Source organism: Mirounga leonina, unplaced genomic scaffold, assembly GCF_011800145.1.
Source record: "Mirounga leonina isolate KUSES-001 unplaced genomic scaffold, KU_Mleo_1.0 Mir_93, whole genome shotgun sequence".
Taxonomy (NCBI): Eukaryota; Metazoa; Chordata; class Mammalia; order Carnivora; family Phocidae; genus Mirounga; species Mirounga leonina.
Genome location: NW_023270854.1, coordinates 55,884,241 through 55,905,608, shown reverse-complemented (window position 1 = coordinate 55,905,608; position 21,368 = coordinate 55,884,241). Strand labels below are relative to the sequence as shown.

The window sequence follows — 21,368 nt, the reverse complement described above, 5'->3', positions numbered from 1 at the left end:
CCGCTCTCTCCCCCTCACTCATCACTATGACTTTGGGGCTTTTAACTATTTAAATCAAGGGTGCTGGTTGAACGTCTGCCTTTGGCTCGGGTCATGATCCCACGGTCCTGGGATCGAGTCCCGTGTTGGGCTCCCTGCTCAGCGGGGAGTCTGCTTCTCCCTCTCCCTCTGCCTCTCTCTCTGTCAAATAAATAAATGAAATCTTTAACCATTTAGATCAGCAGCTAGGTTTTAGACGCTTTTTATAGTGAGTCCGCACTCCCTACCAGGTTTAAATTCCATGTAGGCTCTTCGAGAACAATGGTTGATTCTTTAAATGGAATTTTTACTGGTTATTGTGTCAGATGATAGAACTGAATCGAAACACACTGAGTTTTCTGTCAGGTGTTCCAGTCGGCTGAGCAGCCAGTCCTTCTTGAGTGTACAGCTAAAACAGGTAACACAGGGCTTCAGGAAGATCTGTGATTCGGAGCGCCTGGGTTAAGTGTCCCACTCTTGATTTCAGCTCAGGTCATGATCTCAGGTCAGCGTGGAGCCTGCTTGGGATTCTCTCTCCCTCAGCCCCCCTTAAAAGAATTTTAAAAATATAAATAAATAAATAAATAAATAAATAGAAGATTTGTGATTTTCTAACTGGTAAGTAATTATTCTTTTGTATGTGCTGGCCAGAATGAAGGAAATTTGTGTGTTTTATTTTCCTGGCAGGTAAGATGTCAACATCATGTTTAATTCCATGTGTTTCCACTGATTTCCCCATTGTGCTTTGTTATTAGGAGGTAATTGGCTACCTCCTCTGGTCCTTTTCCAGGTGCTGGTGATACAGAAGAGAGAGAGAGTAGTGGGCTGATCAGTGACTAGGGATGAGGAAGGGAAAGCTCATCAGATACTATGGCCTGGGAGTAATGGAAACATCAGTGAACATATTTTTGGCTTACCCCATCGGCAATAGCAGCTTTCATTACAGACGGTCAGAACAGGAGGGGCCTGCCTTAGTGATCACCTGGTCCATGGCCCACCACCTGTCCAGTCATCAGAGTCACCTGGGGCCTCAGGGTGATGTCTCGAGTTCGCTCCAGGAGAGGCTCATCAGGGAATCTATTTCCCAAAGCTTCTGAGATGATTCTGCTGATCAGCCGCATCTGGGAATCACTGGCAGTGCTGAGAGGGTGGATGTTCCTTGAGGTTAGGGAGCTTGCCTAGGGAAACAGCTGCTTCAGGGATGTTTGTGGGTCCAAAATTATTTTTGTGTTTTATTTCATTTCTGTTCGGAAGTCATGTCTCTTTTTTTTTCCCCAGGTAAAAATAAACGAGTCTATTGCTTTTTCTCCTTTAGGAAAATGTGTTCGGTCTTCATTGCAGCGAGTGTCGAGCTGGTACCTACGCCCTCCATGCAGCTGACCCTCTGGGATGTAGCCCCTGCTTCTGCTTTGGGCTGTCACAAGTCTGCTCCGAGCTGGAGGGTTATGTGAGGATGCCGGTAAGTTACACGTGCGGGAAAATGTGCTACTGTGCTGTTTCTAAACACTGCCTCCTTCCCTGCCCCCCTCCCATGGAAGTTGGGTGACCGTAGGGGAGATAGTCAAGAACTTACTTTAAATTTTGCTCTTATGGCATCAGAAATTCCAGGAAGCTAATCTGGGTTCATTATGAATCCGAGCTCTGTGTCTGTCATCCGAGGAAATAAATGAAGCTGGAACTAAAGTGCTCAGGGTTGCTCCTGAGCTAATCTATCAAAAGCTTTTGTTGGAGATAAAACTGCAATACACAACAGCTTCCTTCCTATAACTGAATCCTGCCCCAATAGAGCAATAGTTTGGCCCTAAATGCAATAGTGTAAAACACACGCAGTTTTCCTATTAACCCAGATGTTGGAGTTTGAAGAAAATGTCTTTGTTACTCCTGTTTTAATACTAAAGCTGTCTGGTCTGTGGATCAGCAGTAGAAGCTGACGAATCGAAGGTGAGGAGTGAATTCGTGCTCTCAGGTCTGTTTTTCTCCCCTTCCATGACCAGGTAACGCTGGGCTCAGAGCAGCCCCTCCTGCGTGTGGTTTCTCAGAGCAACCTCCAGGGTACGGCTGAGGGGGTGTATTACCAGGCCCCTGACATCCTCCTGAACGCTGTGACCGTCAGGCGACATGTCCATGCAGAGCCGTTTTACTGGCGGCTGCCAGAGCAGTTCCAGGGAGACCAGGTGAGGCCCCCACCTGGCCTAGAGCCAGTCCATGTTTCCCGGAGGAGACAGGTGTCACTTGAAATCACAATGGACTGTGTTAGCCGACCCTTAACCGAGGTGCTTATTCCCTCTAGGTGGAGATGGAGACGTTTAACACTTACAAAAATCCCCCCAGATGTATATGGCTCTCAAGTAATTTTCATTTGAAAGTCTTTTAGGGGCACCTGGCTGGCTCAGTCAAAAGAGCATGCGACTCCGGATCTCAGGGTCGTGAGTTCGAGCCCTTCATTTTGTGTAGAGTTTACTTAAAAATAAAATCTTAAAGTCTTTTAAAAATCACATCATGTTATTTTTCTCCTTCCTCAAGCAGTCCTTCAATAAACCCTTTTCATTTTTATTAACATAAGCTCAGGTGCTGTGGATCTTCTCAACAAATCGATACTCATTTAGGGGGAAAGTAATACCCTACTATAACAGGGTATTTAGGGCATCACTTGCATTTTTGTTTAAATAAACATTGGAATCTATGTGTGAAATCACCCAGATCTTTAAATTTGCCAGTATGTATCCAGTGTTCCCATAGCTCTAGGTCCTTTTTAATTCAAAGGAGCCTGAATATAATCAGGGCCATTACCACACTGATTTATTACGTTTACTTCCTTTGGTGCCATGGAAAGGAAGCTGAGGGAGGTGACGTCTGTGGCCTTGATGGGGGTGGGGGCTTCATAGGTATATCCTCCTCCCCAGACTCATTGAGTTGTACACCTTAAATATGTACAGCCTTTTATATGCCAGACATGCCTCAATAAAAGTTTTTTTAAAAAACTTAAAACCTCACTTAAAAAGCTATGGCTTGAGTTAACTTAATAATCCATAATTAAGTAGAATTAAAAAGACACAAATTCCAGGGTGCCTGGGTGGCTCAGTTGGTTAAGCAACTGCCTTCAGCTCAGGTCATGATCCTGGAGTCTCAGGATCGAGTCCCGCCTCAGGCTCCTAGCTCAGCGGGGAGTCTGCTTCTCCCTCTGACCTCTCCCCTTTCATGTTCTCTCTCTCTCTCAAATAAAATCTTTTCTTTTTTTAAAGACATTCCAGACAACCGATTCCACCCTTGTGATGTATTTTTAAGACACATGATTTCTTGCAAATGACAACAGGCTTGTAATGAAATAGTTTTAAGCCAGGGCTATGTCAGAGAAGTAAATCATTTACGATCCCATAGCTCCTGGCCTACGGTGGCAGCCTGAAATACAGCGTGGCCTTCTATTCTTCCGACGGCATCGGCACCTTCAACCTTGAGCCCCAAGTGCTCATCAAAGGGGGCCGGACCAGAAAGCAGGTCATTTATGTGGACGTGCCCTCCCCGGAGAACGGAGTACGACAAGAGCAGGAAGTGGGAATGAAAGAGGTGATGATGTCCTCCTTTCCTACGCGCCCCTTAACGGTGTGGAGTTAGCTCTGGATGCAGTGGAATCCCAAAGCTGCTAATAGAGTGAGCTAGAAGACCTGGGAGTCAGAATTCCAGTGGGTTTAGCAAGATTTGTAAAAACAATTCAAATTCCATATGCTCAAGAACCGTACACTAGGCTTATGTTACCTTGGTGCGAATTGCATCCTAAATCCTTTATGTGTGAAATCGTGGTGCACACATCTCCATCCGTGTGGATGTAATGGTGCGAAGTCTCTGGACTGGCTGGGCTCTGGCAAGTGTGCACGCGCACTCGCTGGACTCTGCGGACAGTCGGCCTCGCGGCGGGCGGTGCGCAGGTGACGCGTGTCTGCTGCTCCGTGCAGGGGGCACCGCGGCTGCTGCCCCAGGAGCTGACGGGAGAGCGGGCTCCCTTCCGGAGACATTTATAAAAGAATTACTAAATTCATAAGCCTCTGAGGATTTGTAAAATCGGAATGTAATTGAAGGTGTTTCTCATCCACAGAATTTTTGGAAGTATTTTAACTCCGTTTCTGAAAAACCTGTCACACGCCCTGATTTTATGTCTGTTCTTAGCAACATTGAGTACATCCTCATCAAAGCATCTTATGGTCAAGGATTACAGCAAAGCAGGTACTCGGAACCTTCTATAATGAAAAAAACTTTTTATTTGGAATAAAACTGAAGAGATTTGATTCACCCTTATTACTTCGTATCTTTATTTGTGTGTATGTGTGTGTATTTATGTTCCTCACCAAAACTTTATTAAATAGTAATATGAAATATGTGGAAAATGACCTAGATTATCCATCCTCCAATTAATGTGGATATAAAATATAAGTACATATGGTGATATCTTAGATGAGGTTAAAATATAAATGAAACAAAACAAAAAAAGTTCTATTTTCTGCCCTTAAATTTCAATGACATTTCTTTGTCATGACACATCAAGAATGCTGTCAGTTGCTCATTTAGTACTTATCCCATAAATGGATGCTACTGGGTTATAGCCAAACTAGTGCTGCAGGAGTTGTTGCTTTGTGTAATATTATTTTTAAGTTCTAAGATGTTGGCGGGGGCCCGTCACTGTGTGATGACAGGACTAATGTGCTCTTATACATTCCCTTTATAATCGGGTAGGAGCTACTCCCAAACTTGTAGGAAAGCTCTGGCTTAATATATATGCCAATTCATTATATAATGTGCTAGATTTCTAGAAAGTGTCTTTCTCAGTATTAATGTTCCCTCTCACACTTCTTAACGGTTTCACAGAATCTCAAATATTTCAATGGAGGTTGGCAGGAAGGCTGGAGAGTTGCACCCAGGACAGGAGGTGGCATCCCTCCTGGAGAAGTGTCTCTGTCCTCCTGGCACAGCTGGATTCTCGTGTCAGGTAGGCAGACTGTGGTTAAAATCCACTACCTGTAATGATGTACTACATGTTGGCTAATTGAATTTATTTATTTTTTTAAAGATTTTATTTATTCATTTGACAGAGAGCGAGACAGCGAGAGAGGGAACACAAGCAGGGGGAGTGGGAGAGGGAGAAGCAGGCTTCCCGCCGAGCAGGGAGCCCGATGCGGGGCTCGATCCCAGGACCCTGGGATCATGACCTGAGCCGAAGGCAGACACTTAACGACTGAGCCACCCAGGCACCCCAAGTCTAATTGAATTTAAAGAAAAAAGAAAAAATAAAATAAAATCCATTACCTGGTTCTGAGCTGAAATAGGCTTGTTACAGCAACTCCTAAGTGATGATCAGAATTTGTATGAATTATATAAGTTTTCTCTTTGAAAAAACTTAATTATGGTTAAATACTGCATAAACATAAACTTTACTGTCCTAACCACTTTTAAGTGTATCATTCAGTAGTGCTAACTACATTCACACTGTTGTACAACCAATCTCCAGTATCCTTCATCTTGCAAAACTAAAACTCTGTACCCATTAAACACTAACTCCCCGGTCCCCTTCCCCACAGCCCCTGACAATCACCATTCTACTTTCTATCTTAGTGAATTCAACTACTCTAGGACCTTCATTTAAGTGGAATCATGCAGTATTTCTCATTTATGACTAGCTAGCCTAATGTCGTCAAGGTTCATCCATGTTATAGCATGTATCAGAATTTGTTTCCTTAAGGCTGAATAATCCATTTTATGTATGTATCACATTTTTTTTGTTAATTCATCCGTCAGTGGACACTTGGGTTAACCTTTTGCCTGTCATGAATAATGCTGCCAAGAATATGGCTATACAATATCTCTCCAAGACCTTGATTTCAGTTCTTTGGGGTTTATGCTCAAAAGAATTGCTAGGTCATGTCATAATTCTATTTTTAACTTTTTGAGTAGCTGCCATACTGCTTCCCAAAGCACGGTCCCATTTTATATTCCTACTGGCAATGCACAAGTGTTCCATTTTTTCTATATCCTTGACAACTCTGATTATTTTGTTTTTTGATAGTTCTCTTGGTGTGAGGTGGTATCTCATTGTAGTCTTGATTTGCAGTTCCCTAATGATTGATGAAAGCATCTTTTCAGGTGCTTATCAGCCAATTGTATCTTCTTTGGAGAAATGTTTATTCAAGTTGTGACACTGTGATTTATAAGAAGAAATAGCTATTTGGTCTTCATCCCCCGTTTCCTAGCACAGAGTTCTTAAATGCTTAGAATTTCCTAAGTGATGAGATCTATAAAAATGTCTTTTTTATATTCATGGGGTAACTTTTGAAAAGTTCCTAGATCATCTAAGGGTGGAGGCTGGTCACCAAAAGAACCAACCATGTGGTTGGAGAACTTTTAGTCCTTTCCCCAGACCTCAGGGGAGAGGGAAGGAGCTGGTGGTTGAATCAGTTGCCAGGGGCCAATGATCACCTCACTCATACCTATGTAAGGAAGATTCCATAAAAGCCAAAAGGATAGAGTTCAGAGAGATTCCTGGTTGGTGAACACATGTATTGACTAGAGAGGGCCTGGAAGGCCCAAGGCCCCTTCCCTGCACCTTGCCCTGTGCCTCTCTTCCATCTGGTTATTCCTGAGTTACATCCTTTCATAATAAACCAGTGACCTTGTAACTAGAATGTTTCTCTGAGTTCTGAGCTCCACTCTAGCAAATTAATCAAACCCAAGGACGGGGTCGTTGGAACCTCCAATCTGTAGCCTGTTGTCAGAAGCACAGATGACAACCTGGACTTGTGATTGGTGTCTGTAGTTGTGGGGCAGGGCCAATCTTCTAGAACTGAACCCTTAACCAGTGAGATTGGATGCTATCTCCAGGTAGGTAGTGTCAGAATTAAATTGTGGGACACCCCGCTGGTGTCCAAACGTTGCTTGATGTGGGGAAAAAACACCCACACAACAGAACTGGTCACAGAATATATTGACCATACCTGGTGATCAGAAGTGGAATTGGTGTCAGAATCGTTACAAGCCCTCTGTCCATTGTTTTAATCGTGTTTGTTCATTTCCTTTTGCATGCGCTCAGGACTGTGCACCTGGTTACCACAGGGGGAAGCTCCCGCAAGGCGCGAGCCGAAGACCCCGCCCTCTGCTTGCCCCTTGTGTGCCCTGCAATTGCAACAACCACAGTGATGTCTGTGACCCCGAAACTGGGAAGTGTCTGGTAGGTTTGTTTGTGTGGGTTCTCAGAGGAGGCACTGAGCCTTTGAATTTCTGCTCCAGAGTCCTATGAAGTTCATGGTTTAGAGAGAGCCTAAATTTAACTAACTGTAACATACATGTAAATTTCCTTCAGAAAGGCTCAGAAGTCAGACGTTGTTAGTGCAAAATCTTTTATAAGTCTTAGTTTCATGAATTTGTTTGTCGGCATCAATTTGGGAGTTAGTTAAGTGTACTTGCAGTATTGGTGGTTATAGTCAAACTAGATGAGACCTCTCTGTCATAGAATTGGGAGGGCCACCTGGGGGTCTTAAAATACGTTAATGCCCATGTTGCAAATTTATTTCTCTCCTTGCATTTTTTTAAAAAAATACTTTCTTGATGTCTTAGTATGCTTTTGGTTCTCAGTCACCTCTCCCTTGTTAAAAAACAAAATTCAGAATTTGAGGATACAACTGGCTTTATTGAGTGATTCATGAATTAGGCAGCATCCCATCTATCAAGGTAGAGGGGAGCTCCAAGGAGTTGTACAAAACAGAAACTTTTTTTAGGGAAGAGGGTGGGGCAAGGAAGTTATCAGCAAAAAGAAAGGATTGTTCCAGACAAGGTCACTTTTCCTTAGATGGGAGGGCAGGGGTCTTATTAGGTGGATGACTTCATCTTCCTTTCTGGGGATGAAGGGCCCACGTGACAGGTTACCTCATTGATGCCGATCAGAAAATTCCTGACTGGGATACGCAGGCTGTGTTCTTTCTTGGGGTGGTTGAAACTGTAGTTAGGCTCTGTATTAGCCCCAGTTCGGTGTCTTGGCCTAAGTGATGCCATATTGGGCCTGTGGTTTTCTTTTTAACATCCTAGACCAAGATTGGTCTTAGAAACGTAAGGAGAACTCTGATCACTGCAAAGAAATGGCCCAGATGGAAGTCTTGTGGCCTTGACCAAAGACAAACCCTTGTGTCTGTGATTTACTTAATCTGACAAGGCCTTACTAATAACCTAGAATAATCTGATATTCTTTCCCTACTCTGGAAATCTCCTTTTTTTATAATAACTCTTGTAGAAACATTGGTTACTTGTATAAATTGCACCATGACCACCTCACCTCAGGTAAAATAACTCCATGAAGGGAAATGAGCTGCTCACCAAGAAAGACCCTCCTGAAGCCTTAGAGCTCCTAGATGTGGCCTAGTCACAAGGAATGGGATGAAGGAATTAGGCAGGCTCCCAACTGGACTGCAGCCCTTCTAGATCTGTCTTCTTCTATTTGGATGCATTTTTCTTTCTTTTTTTTTTTTTTTAAGATTTTATTTATTTATTTGAGAGAGAGAATGAGACAGAGAGCATGAGAGAGGGGAGGGTCAGAGGGAGAAGCAGACTCCCTGCTGAGCAGGGAGCCTGATGCGGGACTCGATCCCGGGACTCCAGGTTCATGACCTGAGCCGAAGGCAGCCGCTTAACCAACTGAGCCACCCAGGCGCCCCTTGGATGCATTTTTCATCTGTGGAATTGAAAGGTCATTTCCATCGGGGACACTGCTGAGCTATGGCAGTGCGCAGGTGAATTTAGAAACTGAAGTACAGCATGATTTTCCTCCATTAAAAAGGTATGTGTTAACCTTTGCTGACTCCATTATATATGTGGAATTAAAGGGTTATTCCACAGGTAAAATGACCTTAATGAAGATGCAGATAGCTACAACATTATTTAAAAAAAAAAAAAAATCCACTTTAATCAGCTCATGCTCCAGGCAAAAAGTCCTAATAGAGAAAATGAGAAAAATCTCATTTAAGGATTTAAGGAGAACTGATTTCAGGCAACTTAAATCAAGATGCAATTAGCTGGGAAGGTCTCTTGGCCAGTCATGGGGACAGAGGTCTCATGGACACTTAAAGAAGTTGATCAGTTCTTTCACGCTGCATCTTTCCTTGATGCACTGTTTTAACAAGATTAAATACTCCTAGGACATTAAATTACTACCCTGCCTTCCCTGGCCGGAATCCACCAGAACAGAGTTCTAAGATCAGCAGCTGACCTGTAGATTCGTAACCAAGAAAGAACACAGCCTACATATCCCAGTACAGGAAAGACTATCCCAGGCGAGAATTCTCCCTAACATCAACAAAGAGCGCTTTCGGACAGCTCCCGGCTCTGGGGGGAGAGGTTGGCCAGATGTTACCTGGAGCCCATAAGAGCTCTCAGCTGGATCTGTTAATTTTTACCGTACACAACAATGGATACATCTGCTGCAAAGCAGCTTAAGTCTGAACTACAGCATTCAAGCCAAGTAATTATTTAATGAATGTTTACACACCTCCAGCCATGGGAAGCTCACTCGCACAGCAGCTCAGCTCCTCTTGGGGCAGCCCTGATTATTCCTGGAATTGGTGCACTTTAACCTTTGCAGCCACGAGGACAAACCACTAGGTCAAGTTTGTGCATGAAAAATGGCAGTATCTTACCTAGCAACTTGTGAAACGGGTTAGACTCCTCTTTCACATATACATGGGCCCTGAATCTTTAGCCCTCCTGGTCAGATAGCCTCAGTTTACATACCTGATGGTTCTGTGGAATGGTTGAGTCCATGTACCATCCTGCGGTTAGAGTATCCTGCCCAGAGCCCAGTGCCTTTACCCTAGGTGTGGAAGGAGCATCTCTCTCTGACGCTAGGTGTGCCGTGAATGCAGCCCATGGGTTTTGCCAGCCTGGGCACTGCTGCCTCTGCTGAGCTAACTAGACATGAAGATGCTTACATACTTTCCACATGTTTAGCACCTGAGTCCTTGCGCTTTGAACTTGGGACCTTATCTTTTCTCTCCAGTCTTCATCTAGTGAGGTCTCCTTGTGGTTTAGTGCAACAGTATACTTCCATTTGACAAAATCCCTTAAGCACTGCCTATGGATTATTACATAGGTGGGCATCAAGACCATTTTGGATCTGATTTTGTCATTCAGTATATAGGGCATTCCCCCCCACCTCATGTCACTGAGACTTGGTATCATCATAAAAATGATTGGTCAGAAGTGTGACCTGGAAAGGAGGTAGAGGGAGACTCAGCACCTCCAAGATAGCCTGGGAGTGCCTATCCCTGGGTATCCCCTCCCAGGAGATACCACTTAATGGTTTTACAATTGAACAACTGACAAGCCTTTTCTGTGCACTTCCCACAGCAAGGAACTCATCCTACAGGTTGGTTGACATTAATGGGTTCTCCTATCCCTGCCATTCTCGGGCAGCTTGTCTTCAGTTCTCTGGAATCATGAGAACCAGGAAGTCCACAATCATGTATTTGGGGAGTTTTTGGTGCTGAAGTTGGTGTTAGCAATGAAAATCTGCTCAATCCTTGCTCATCTAATATTTATTTTTCATCAGATTTATATTGTATCATTAAAACAAGTATTTAACACATTCTTTTTAAGAGTGGTTGCAAATTTTACTTCTAAAGAGATAGCACTTTTAGGGATCACGTGGATCCTAGTAAAATCTACTTCCATCAGGTGAGATAGGAACATAATTTTAAAACAGAAAATACTGGAATATTTTTTAATCAAAAGGAACTTGAGGGGTGCCTGGGTGGCTCAGTCGGTTAAGCGTCTGCCTTCGGCTCAGGTCATGATCCCGGGGTCCTGGGATTGAGTCCCGCGTTGGGCTCCCTGCTCAGCAGAGAGCCTGCTTCTCCCTTTCCCTCTGCCTGCCGCTCTGCCTACTTGTGCTATCTCTCTGTCAAATAAATTAATTAAAAAAAAAAAAGGAACTTGAAAATAGTGTTTAAAACATATAAAAGGGTGTCTTTCTATAGCCTCTCTTGCTGCCAGGGATAGAGTCTGCTTCAGTTTGCCAGTGTTACCCGTCTTTCTATCCCTCCATCTGACACAGAATCCAGTGCCCAGGGATTGCATGGACAGTGATTCAACTGGGCCAAAGCAGATTTCACCTTGGAAATGGATGTCAACAAAAACTTGCTCTTTTAGCTTCAAAAACTTTTTTAATGGCAGGATGGTAGGACCTGTCATGGAAATGATGGCCTCAAATGTAACTAGAAGTGATTTGGTTATTGCAAGAATCCACTGGTGGTGCTGTAACAGTGGGCATTTTCTTCCCTGTTTCCCAAATCATCTTATCTGTTCACTTCTTTCAGCACCCCACATGTGATCCGTGAACCCGAACCATGTGCAAAACCCATGTGCTTCAAACCAAATATATTTTAAATCCCTCTTTTAAGGAACTGAAAGTTGACTGCTCTTAGGAGCCCTGTGTGTGTGTGTGTGTATAAAATATATATTTTAGCCCTGTGTATATTTTCCATAAGAAGAATGTATTAGTAATTTATAGGCTGTATTATAATGAATGAAGGTCAGAGTTGGCAGTGTTTACAGGATTTAAAAAATATGAAGAAAAATATGTTCTCCCTTCTCTATTTAAAAAAAAAAAAATATATATATATATATATATATATAACTACCTGACATTAACAGTGGCTTGCTTAGGTATTAGCAGGTAAGAATGATTTCTAACCATTCCCCATTCTTCTCTCCTCTTGAAACCCGGGGCTCCAGAACTGTCGGCACAGCACCGCTGGGGACCACTGTGATCTGTGCGCCCCTGGGTACTACGGGAAGGTGACTGGCTCCACTGGGGACTGTTCTCCATGTGCCTGTCCCCGCAGCGGCCCCGCCAGGTGAGTCTGCGCAGGTGTGCCCGCACGCCCGTGCCAACGAAGCTGGGCTGCTTCCTTCTTGGCCTCGTTTTCCAGGCTCTCTGGGTGGCCTGTTTTAACTAATCTCCATGTGTTGAGAAAGGCCAAGTTTAAGAGAAAGTGTTCATTATCCCAGTATTTGAAGAGAATCTTTTCAAAAATAAAGTCTGTGTTGGTATTGGGGTGTTCAAATGGAACCAAGTCAAGAAAGGATGTTCAGGTTTTGTTTCTCAGAGAATAATTTTAGCCTCCAACCTCTGTATCCAGCATACCCGAAGATGGATTGTTACTGAGTTTATGAATAATGATACAAAGAATTCAGTTCCTGTTTAATGTAAGAGAGTGGGTTAGAATTTGTATAGGCCGATGACTGATGAGGTGCAGAAATGCTCCATAGTGATGACATCAGGGCCAGGCTCTGCCTTGAACTTGTGATGCTCAGATAGAATTATCTCAACACAAAAAAAGAAGCAGAGATTTTATGTGGAAATTGGAATATCTGTGAGTCCTCTTTGGTTTAAATGAACTTGTAATTCATAAATAACATTTCATTATCGCCGAGATGGTTTGACAAGGCATTGAACGTGTACAGATAAAATACCAACTTTTGGTATACTAAAATGAAGTTTTCTTTGTAATCATTGCTTGAATCTTCTTTTATTGTCTCCAAGTAAGTGATGCTTGATGGTGAGTGCTAAATGAGAGGTACTGTTAACTTCCTTCTAAACTATCAAGCCTCCTAAAATTTATAGTCACTACTATTTAACTTTTTGTGTTAAATATGTATTATAAATTTTGACTCATCAATTCTATTCCTGTCATCTAAGTTATAGAAATATTTGCATTTGTGTGTAAAGATGGATATATTTTGGCATTGCTTATTCTCACCAGCAATTGCAAGGGAAACCGAAATACCTATGTACAGGGAATTGATTGATATATATCGTGGTGCACACCTACAGTGAAAGATTGTACAAACACTGAGACAAGAATAAGGTATATCTGTATGTGCAGAATTGGAGAAAACATGCTATTTTGGTGAAAATTCTTATCTCCACGTGTATCCATATCCATAGTTCCATGGCTATATGAGCCCAGAGACATGTTTGAAAGGATATTCCACCTCCTACTTTGCACATTTGTGTACTGTTTGAATATTTTACTTCAATCAAAAAGTTCTAACCAACACCAGAGTGCACACTAATAAATTTTACACGTTAGGAAGCGACTGTGAGGGTCAGAAACCTCTGTGTGAGCTCTGCATCTGCGAGCCCATAGCAGACGTGCTTTACTTTCTACATATCTCGTGCTTCCACTAAGCCTGCCCCTTTAGTTTTTAAAGAGGAAGAAAAAGCCCGAACTGAAGTGGGGCTGATAGAGAACCCTGTCTGTCATTCTGGAAACTCAGCACAAGTCAAAACACCAGACACCCCCCACGGTTTTTCTCAGCGGCTTGCAGGTACCCATCTGAGCCTCTAGATGGCGCAAGGCTCCTTGATAATTTAAAATGCGGAGGGAGAGGTTGTGGAGAGGAAGGAGACAAAAGCTGAATCTCTGAGTGAGGGGATCTGAAAGGATTATTACATTTTGAGTGGCTCTGTCATTTTGCTTCTAATGGCGTATCACATGGCTCCTCCATGTCATGAGCCAGGTGATAATGCCCTGCCGTCACAGAACAAGACCCTTTCCTCCTGGAAAGCTTGCTTGTTTGGTGACTAATTCATTGTCCCGTGTGGGATGGTACTGATTCGTTGCAATGTGTCCATTCTTCCCCTCCGCGCGCACACGGTTGTCACTGGACGGGTGTGCAGTGAGTATCTTTTGGATATGAGAGATGCACGTGCTTGTGTTGATCACGTGTTTGTTTTCCTTCTTTTTGCCCCCACTAGATTTTCAGCCCTGAAAATGTTGTCTGGTGTAATCCCTTCACTTTCAGAGCAGTATCGTGTATCCTAAGAGTAATGAATAAGTCGCATAAGGAAGATTTGAAGCTGTAGATCTGAGAATTCAAAACACGATTTTTTCCCTTCTAGTTTCAGCCCCACTTGCGTCTTGGAAGGCGACGCCGATTTCCGCTGTGACGCCTGCGTTCTGGGCTACGAAGGACAGTACTGCGAAAGGTACGCTAGGGGGCGCCCCGCGGAAGTCGCTAGGCAAGTCCGTCGCATTCCGATGGACAGGACATATTTACTGACGTGATTTGGGAGACTTAACAGTTTGGATGTGCGTGACTGATATGGGATCTTATTACTCTTCCGAGCCAGTATCTACATAAAATGTAGAATGAGGTCGATGGGCCCTTGTTCCTTGTATTTCATTTGGCAGAAAGGGTCGCTGTCCTTGGCGGGGAGCTGGTGTATCTGTCGGCTGGTGTTGATACTACAGTGCACACCTGTGCATCTTCCTCTCTGTAGGTGCTCCTCAGGCTATCACGGGAACCCTCGAGTGCCGGGTGGCACCTGCCAGAGGTGTGACTGCAGCCCGCGTGGCTCTGTGCACGGGGACTGTGACCACAGGTCCGGGCAGTGCATCTGCAGGCCGGGTGCCACGGGGCTCCGATGCGAGGAATGCAAACCGAGGCACATTCTCCTGGAAAGCGATTGTGTTTGTGGGTATTCTCCTCCTCTCAGTGTTTAAAGAGCTTTCTCTCTCTCCATTGTGTTCCTGCTATGGCACCAGCAGGATTAAGTAGATGTGTCTGCAAACTCTCTGAGGAAAGGACAGACCAGGCTCTGAAAGGAAATGCATTTGGAATTCATTGCTGTTGGTCCCAGTCAAAGATCCAGAGCAAATGCACTGTGAAGGTCAGAGCGGTAGAAGAAAACACGCACCAGGCCTGGGATCCGTGCTGGGCATCAGTTGTTTCTTTCTGTGGGACCCCGGGGAAGTCACTGATCTGATTTGAGGCTCAGTGGCATCGTCTGAGAAGAGGCTCAGTACTTGCCGCTTACCTCCCGGCACACAGGTGGTGGGGGAATGAGACTGGATGTGGTTTGTGCAAGCCTTGTCCTGTACTCTGCTCGTGGATGTTATTCTTGCAAAATGGCTTGTGCAAATCCATGCAAAACTGTGCACACCACCTTGCACTGACTTCAGCTTGCTTTTTCTTCTAGCTTGTGATGATGAGTGTGTAGGTGTGCTGCTGAATGACTTAGGGGATGTTGGTGACACCATCCTCTCTGTGAACCTCACCGGTGTTATCCCTATTCCGTATGGAATTTTGTCAACCCTGGAAAATACAACGAAATCTCTCCGGGTAGGTACTGGGAATACAGAGATTGGTAGAAACCTGTGTCCCCAAGTAAGAGAGTTGGTGAGGACAGTGTTCTGTCATTCTGTCTGTCCTCTCACAAGTGTGGAAGCCTCATTCCTGGCATCTAGGCTTCTCTGCAGTGTGACTGGGGACTTCACCATCCCCACGCTAACCTGTTCTCCTATGGGACCGCTCTAATTGTTCAAGTGTTGTTCCATAGATGTCTCCATATCAATTTCTCCCCAACCGCCCTTCTGCCTTTTGGGATAAGACAGAGTCCACTCACCCCTCTGTGGATATTTGAAAGCAGCTGTCTTAATACAAATACAGAGGAAGAAAAAAAAACATGGATGGTATCTTCTTTAATGCTGGAATATGCTGAAGATCAATTGTTTTCTGTAAATGTATTATTCTTAACTGGATTTGTAAGCCACAAAATTTCTCTTCCCTAGAAGTCTATCTAAAAATCTCTGGGGGTTAAATCATAGTTTTATGTTTAGTTAAAAAGGATCTGGGTCCAAAAAAGGGGTGGGAAGTTAAGAAATTTCAGTATTTTGTATTCTGTAAGCATTTTTACTTCTAATTGGAAAAAAATGAGATTCTTAATTTTGCTTAAAACTTTGCATGAGAATTTGAGATAATCAATTCACTGTGTCATGTAGTAATAAAAAGGATAGTCATTCCTGAATGCCTTTTTTTTTTCTCTATAAAAGCTTTTCTTAGACTTAACATTTCCTTAGGGGTGTGTGTGTGTGTGTGAGAGAGAGAGAGAGAGAGAGAGAGAGAATCTGGCTGCTCCAGCCATCCATTCCTGTTTATAGTGGTCTTTCTCTATAGAAATAATGGCCATAAAGAAAGGTTAGGGAACTCTAAGAGATGTTTTTTATATTATTTTTCCTCAAATGGAAAAAAATGTTTTTGAAAGACAAAAAAATTCTCAAAAAAAGTTTAAATTTCCACTCACTATAGACACAATCAATCAATACTATTTTGTCATATGGACCCTAGCAATATAACTATATTTTAAATTTATCAAGTAAGATACTTAATTTAAATTTTAACTGTTTTTGAATGACTTGCTCTTATTTAAACCACTTTGTCAATTTTTTAAAAGATTTATTTATTTGAGGAAGAGAGAGAGAAAGAGAGAAAGAGCCAGGGGAGAGGCAGAGGCAGAGGCAGAGGGAAAGGGAGAGAGAGAGAGAGAGAATCCTAAGTGGGCTCCACACCCAGCACGGAGCCCAATGTGGGGCTCAATCTCACGACCTCGAGATGATCACCTGAGCCAAAATCAAGAGTCAGACACCCAACTGACTGAGCTACCCAGGCACCCCGACTTTGTTAATTTTTTAAGCAACTTTTTATGTTTATATAAAGTATGCAGGTGAACTCTTAAACTATTCATTGTTTCCACCTACACAGCCTCCGTGGGCAACTTACTTAACTCCCCTGACCCTTCACAATAGTACAGCCTCTTCCCAGGCTTGTTATAAGGCTTAAATAAAATCATACAAGTAAAAAATTAGAGGAGTGTTAGCATAAATTAAGCACTGAATTGTTAGGAATCATAAAGACTTTTCTGTATATAATACTTTTGTATTTCAGCATTTTTAAGATGTTAGCAATTATAGTGAAAACTTATATGACTCTGATACTGAAATTAAATCAGACTTACCCCAGATTCTGCATAACACAACAGACTTGGAGTTCATATCTATATAGGAAATGTAATGCAAAAAATGGCAGTACAGAAGCATGTTACTCTAATCAACACTTAAGTAAATGTGATTCATTTTATTTCTTAATGCAATTTCAAGGAAAGAAGAATTTCTGTGAACAACAAAAGAGATTTAGTCAGGAGCCAGCAAATTTATTTTGAAGCACTGTAATTTGTTTACTTTGTTCTTTTTAGGAAGCTTTATTAAAAGAAAATCCACAGAAGAAACTGGCAAAAGATCAGCTTGAAGGTGTTGCAGAACAAACAGACAATCTGCTAGGGGAGGTAAATTCTTCACCCAGAGGGCCTGCTTCCCACCCAGCCCTTGAAAGCAATTGCATTGGGGCGGTCTGGAAGGTTCTATTAAATCAGGGCAGCCTCTTCCTCCCAGGAGCAGTGCTCCAGGTACTTTGTCATCAAATTGGTTTTAACCCTGCCAGTTTCTGTGCTTTAGTGGAAAGAGACTCCTGACTTAATTTCTGCTGTCACCTCTGCCGAGGGAAGAATTGGCAGTCGCTGAGCCATCAGCCTCTCATTTCCTCCTGTGAACCGAGGGGTGGGCGGGCGGGTGTGTGGTCTCTGAGCAACACTCAGGCCCTGGGTCGCGTGCTGCTGATTTGTGCAGTTTGAATGTCAAGTGAGCCTGTTTGGATGTCAGCAGAGAATTATTTATTCTGTTCAGCCCAGGCCAGATGAATGGTTTTTAGCCACCCAAAAAAGAATCTCATTCGCAGATGGTGAGGGAAGCCTATTGTCAAATTTATAATTTTCACTTTTGAATTTCATGTGTGTGTTTGCACACTTACACCTGTGTGTGTATATAGATATGTATATGATAGTATATGTATATTCATATATATATATATATATCTAGTCTTTGTCTCTCAATACATACACACACACACACGCACCCTAAAGTATTAGGGTGGCTCCTCTTAATTTAGAATTAAGGATGATTTAGGAAGAGTTGAAGGGTTTAAATGTGGCTTTAAGTACCCCAGTGAGAGAACGTTTGGTAGGAAATGATAAGCTGATTAAAATAATTCTCTCTATCCATTAAAGAAGATTCTCTTTGGATTTTGACTAGAAAACACTTTTAGAACCAGACTAGTTACTTTATGCTCCTGAAAATTACAAACAACCTTTCCTTTTACAAATTAAAACATTCCTAATGAAAATAACAGCAGAGGACAGCTAAGTGTCTACCCTTGGGCTGCTGGCATGTTAGCCTCGTAAAGCCTCAGGAGGGTTGACATTACTCCATGTTATCAGTGAGGCTTGGGCGCTGCTAGGTCTCCAGCCAGTCAGGCTCAGTTTGCCTGACTCTGTGTTCTTATTTTAAGATTTTATTTATTTATTTGACAGAGAGAGACACAGTGAGAGAGGGAACACAAGCAGGGGGAGTGGGAGAAGGAGAAGCAGGCTTCCCGCTGAGCAGGGAGCCCGATGCGGGGCTTGATCCCAGGACCCCAGGATTATGACCTGAGCAGACGCTTAACAACTGAGCCACCCAGGAGCCCCCTGACTCTGTGTTCTTAACTCCTCAACTAAATTCTCATGGTCAATACAAATTAGCAAGATTGTATTTCCATATTCTGTTTCCTTGGGTCCTAAAATGAATATAAGGTCTTCACAATGGACATGGTGGGAGTTTGTGGTTTGATAGCCAATTAGGCTCTTTAAAAAAAAAAATACCATCTTTTCTCACATAGAGTGAGTAGTAAATTATTTCATTAGCCCCTTAGTCAGTTTCCACCCTGAAATATTCACCTTGGCTTACATGAGGCAGTGTACAGCTTTACTCCAGACTCTGGGATGTATTTTGTTGCTTAAAAGAGACTGGAACACCAAAGCTTGCATATTAGTCCAAGTCAAACTAACTTGGGGCCTTTATTTTCTGTCAGCTCGCCAGAGTGTTAACGAGTAGCCAAAATGTAACCAGGGCGACTGAAAGAATCCTCAACAAGAGTCAAGACCTCATGACATTTACTGAGAGGCTGCAGATAAATATCCAAGGTAGTGTGCTCAGTGTCTGGTTTGGGGTCAATGTCTAGCTTGTGCTTATTTGGTAGGAAATGTTCCATTCACTTTATTAAACATGTGTGTGACTTGCACGCACTAGGCTTCCCAGAGCCAAAGGCCTGGAATAGCCACAGTTGGGGATCCTGAATTGTCTGGATCATAGTCTTTCATTGAGAGTTTTTTCTTTAAAAAAAAAAAAAAAGGATGCTTTTTAATTTTCTTTCTAATGCCTTATATTTAGTTCCTAAGGATCAAGTAGACATCGTGCCTCCCCATCTGTTATGAATTTGTCAAATTAACACTTACTAAGTGGAGCACAGGGTGCTGGATGGTGAGCCAAACTCCCACAACAGACCACAAGAGAAAATGAAATACAGAAGTTTATTACTCACAGGTCCAGGAGGAAGTACCTGCCATGTCTTGAGGGGCCATACAGGAGAGGTCAAGGCAGGGGGCAGGCAATGAAAGGGAGAGATAGGACCTGGGCACATGCCTTTATCAAGGTTCTTTGGTGGAGTCTTTTGGGGTCCCAGGCTAAGTCTAGGTTGGTCAATCAAACCAAAACAGAGGGGATTGGGTAAGCCCCACGGAGGTCTTACCGAAGAGGCCAATAAGTAGAAGGCCCTGGGGGTGGTAGGGGAGGCTGTTGGTCACAAGTGCTGCTGGGGAGGTCATAACAAGAACTGACATTTGCTCGTGACCCTGCCGGGGCTGTCTAGGCACAGGCTTGCATGAGGGACTACTGTCCGTTTAAGGTCACTGCAGGCTGCTTGGCCAAACAAATGGATACCAAGGCAGCAACACCATGGAGTGTAGCTGAGCTAAACTCTCAACACCCACCCCTTTGCCCAGAATAGATGCTGATGGGATTTGGGGCTTCAGTGTGGTCCCAATGGATACCCGCAATATTAGAGTACTGGGATGTCTCACCTGATTTGGCTGTTAGAGTGCCATTTTCAGTTTTCTGGCTACCAGAAACATATCCTTGCTTTTGTTGTTGGATTAGTTGAAGGATATAAAAGGTACAAAATCCAATACAAATCAGACTTTATAGAGCCAGAGGTAAGGAAATTATTAGAACAAATAATGTGTTTATTAAAAAGAGTAGTATTGAGTATTGGTGGTTCATTCATGCGGTAAATATTTACCAAGTGCTTCTATGTGCAGATGTTTGTGCCAGGTGCAGGAAATGCTGAGGTAAACATGGCAACCCCAGACCTTACGAGTTTATGGACACTGGGGCAGACCAACATTAAATCAACCAGTAACCTCAAGTCCATGAGTATTTTGATAAGGGACAACCAGAGCACATTGGGATATATGGGCTGGCCTGAGGTTCAACCCATTTGGGTGAATGAAGCCGGCCTCAGTGAAGAAGTTTCTAAGTTTTTTCATTTTAGTGCTGTCCACTTTTGAGAGACCTGTTAAATGATTGATGACTTGTCTCCATAGAAATTATTGAAAAAGCAGCAACTCTAAATCAGACCTTGGATGAAGACTTCCAGCTACCCAGTTCTACTCTTCAGAATATGCAAAAGAATATTACATCTTTGCTGGAAATCATACAGAAAAGCCATTTCATGCAGTTGCACCAAAATGCCATACTGGAACTCAAGTAAGTTTCTAAATACCATTCATGACACAAGCAATTAGAGGTAGGAACTTGAATGCTGAGGGGAGGGAGATGTATGCAAGGAGGGGAAGGAAAGAACACTCTCACGGGGGCAGAATGTCATAAAGAGAGGGGCACAATTGTCAAATGAAACAATGGGTGCCATCCACTCTAAACAGAGAAAAGTATAATCAGTGCCAATATCTCTCTTTGTGCCATAGGCTTGGTTTTTCCCTGTGACTCCAGAACAATATTTCCACCTAGCACAAACAAAAGAACCTCACAATGCTATATTTATTGAAGATCAAGTATAATGCCGTAAATTCTCATGGAAGAAAATACAGTTTAGTGGCTGTTCCCTGGGCTGTAAGCTCTAAGACAGATTGACATTATGCCGAAATGATTTAACTCAGTTGTTCAAACTCTCATGGAAAACCACCCTGTGGAGTGACAGATCAGAGAATTGTGAGACATGCTCACGAGGAGCTTGTATTTCCTTTCAGGTTTTTTTTTCTTAGTATTTTCACAGTTATTACTTGATGTAATGTAGCACAAGCTGTCTTTCTTCCTGGTTCTGATAAATATCTTCAGTAGGGTTTAAACAGTTACACAATATGCCATCATAGTGCCATTCCCTGTAGTGTGATATTTAACCTATATTAATATAGTTTGCTATTTTAAATAATGTTGTGATGGACATCTTAGACAAAAATATTCTCCTCTATTTTACACTATTATCTTATTAGGGTAGATAATAAGAAGTGAAATCATGGAATTTGCATTTTGAAGACTCCTGACTTGCATTTCCAAATTATTTTCTAAAGATTTAAAAAACAATTCCATTAC

At 42.8% G+C, this 21,368-nt stretch overlaps 1 protein-coding gene across 1 annotated transcript in view; it reads left to right on the top strand.

Moving 5' to 3' along the window:
* LAMA1 (laminin subunit alpha 1) overlaps positions 1 to 21,368 on the top strand; it is a 164,078-nt gene that overhangs the window by 93,867 nt on the left and 48,843 nt on the right. Inside the window, exons 24-36 of the mRNA XM_034995743.1 lie at positions 1,334 to 1,477; positions 2,013 to 2,192; positions 3,397 to 3,582; positions 4,109 to 4,236; positions 4,876 to 4,996; positions 7,091 to 7,228; positions 11,779 to 11,900; positions 13,952 to 14,038; positions 14,333 to 14,526; positions 15,032 to 15,174; positions 17,084 to 17,173; positions 18,793 to 18,904; positions 20,363 to 20,525. Of these exons, the coding sequence (XP_034851634.1) occupies positions 1,334 to 1,477; positions 2,013 to 2,192; positions 3,397 to 3,582; positions 4,109 to 4,236; positions 4,876 to 4,996; positions 7,091 to 7,228; positions 11,779 to 11,900; positions 13,952 to 14,038; positions 14,333 to 14,526; positions 15,032 to 15,174; positions 17,084 to 17,173; positions 18,793 to 18,904; positions 20,363 to 20,525 (1,808 nt within the window). The remainder of the gene's footprint in view (positions 1 to 1,333; positions 1,478 to 2,012; positions 2,193 to 3,396; positions 3,583 to 4,108; positions 4,237 to 4,875; positions 4,997 to 7,090; positions 7,229 to 11,778; positions 11,901 to 13,951; positions 14,039 to 14,332; positions 14,527 to 15,031; positions 15,175 to 17,083; positions 17,174 to 18,792; positions 18,905 to 20,362; positions 20,526 to 21,368) is intronic.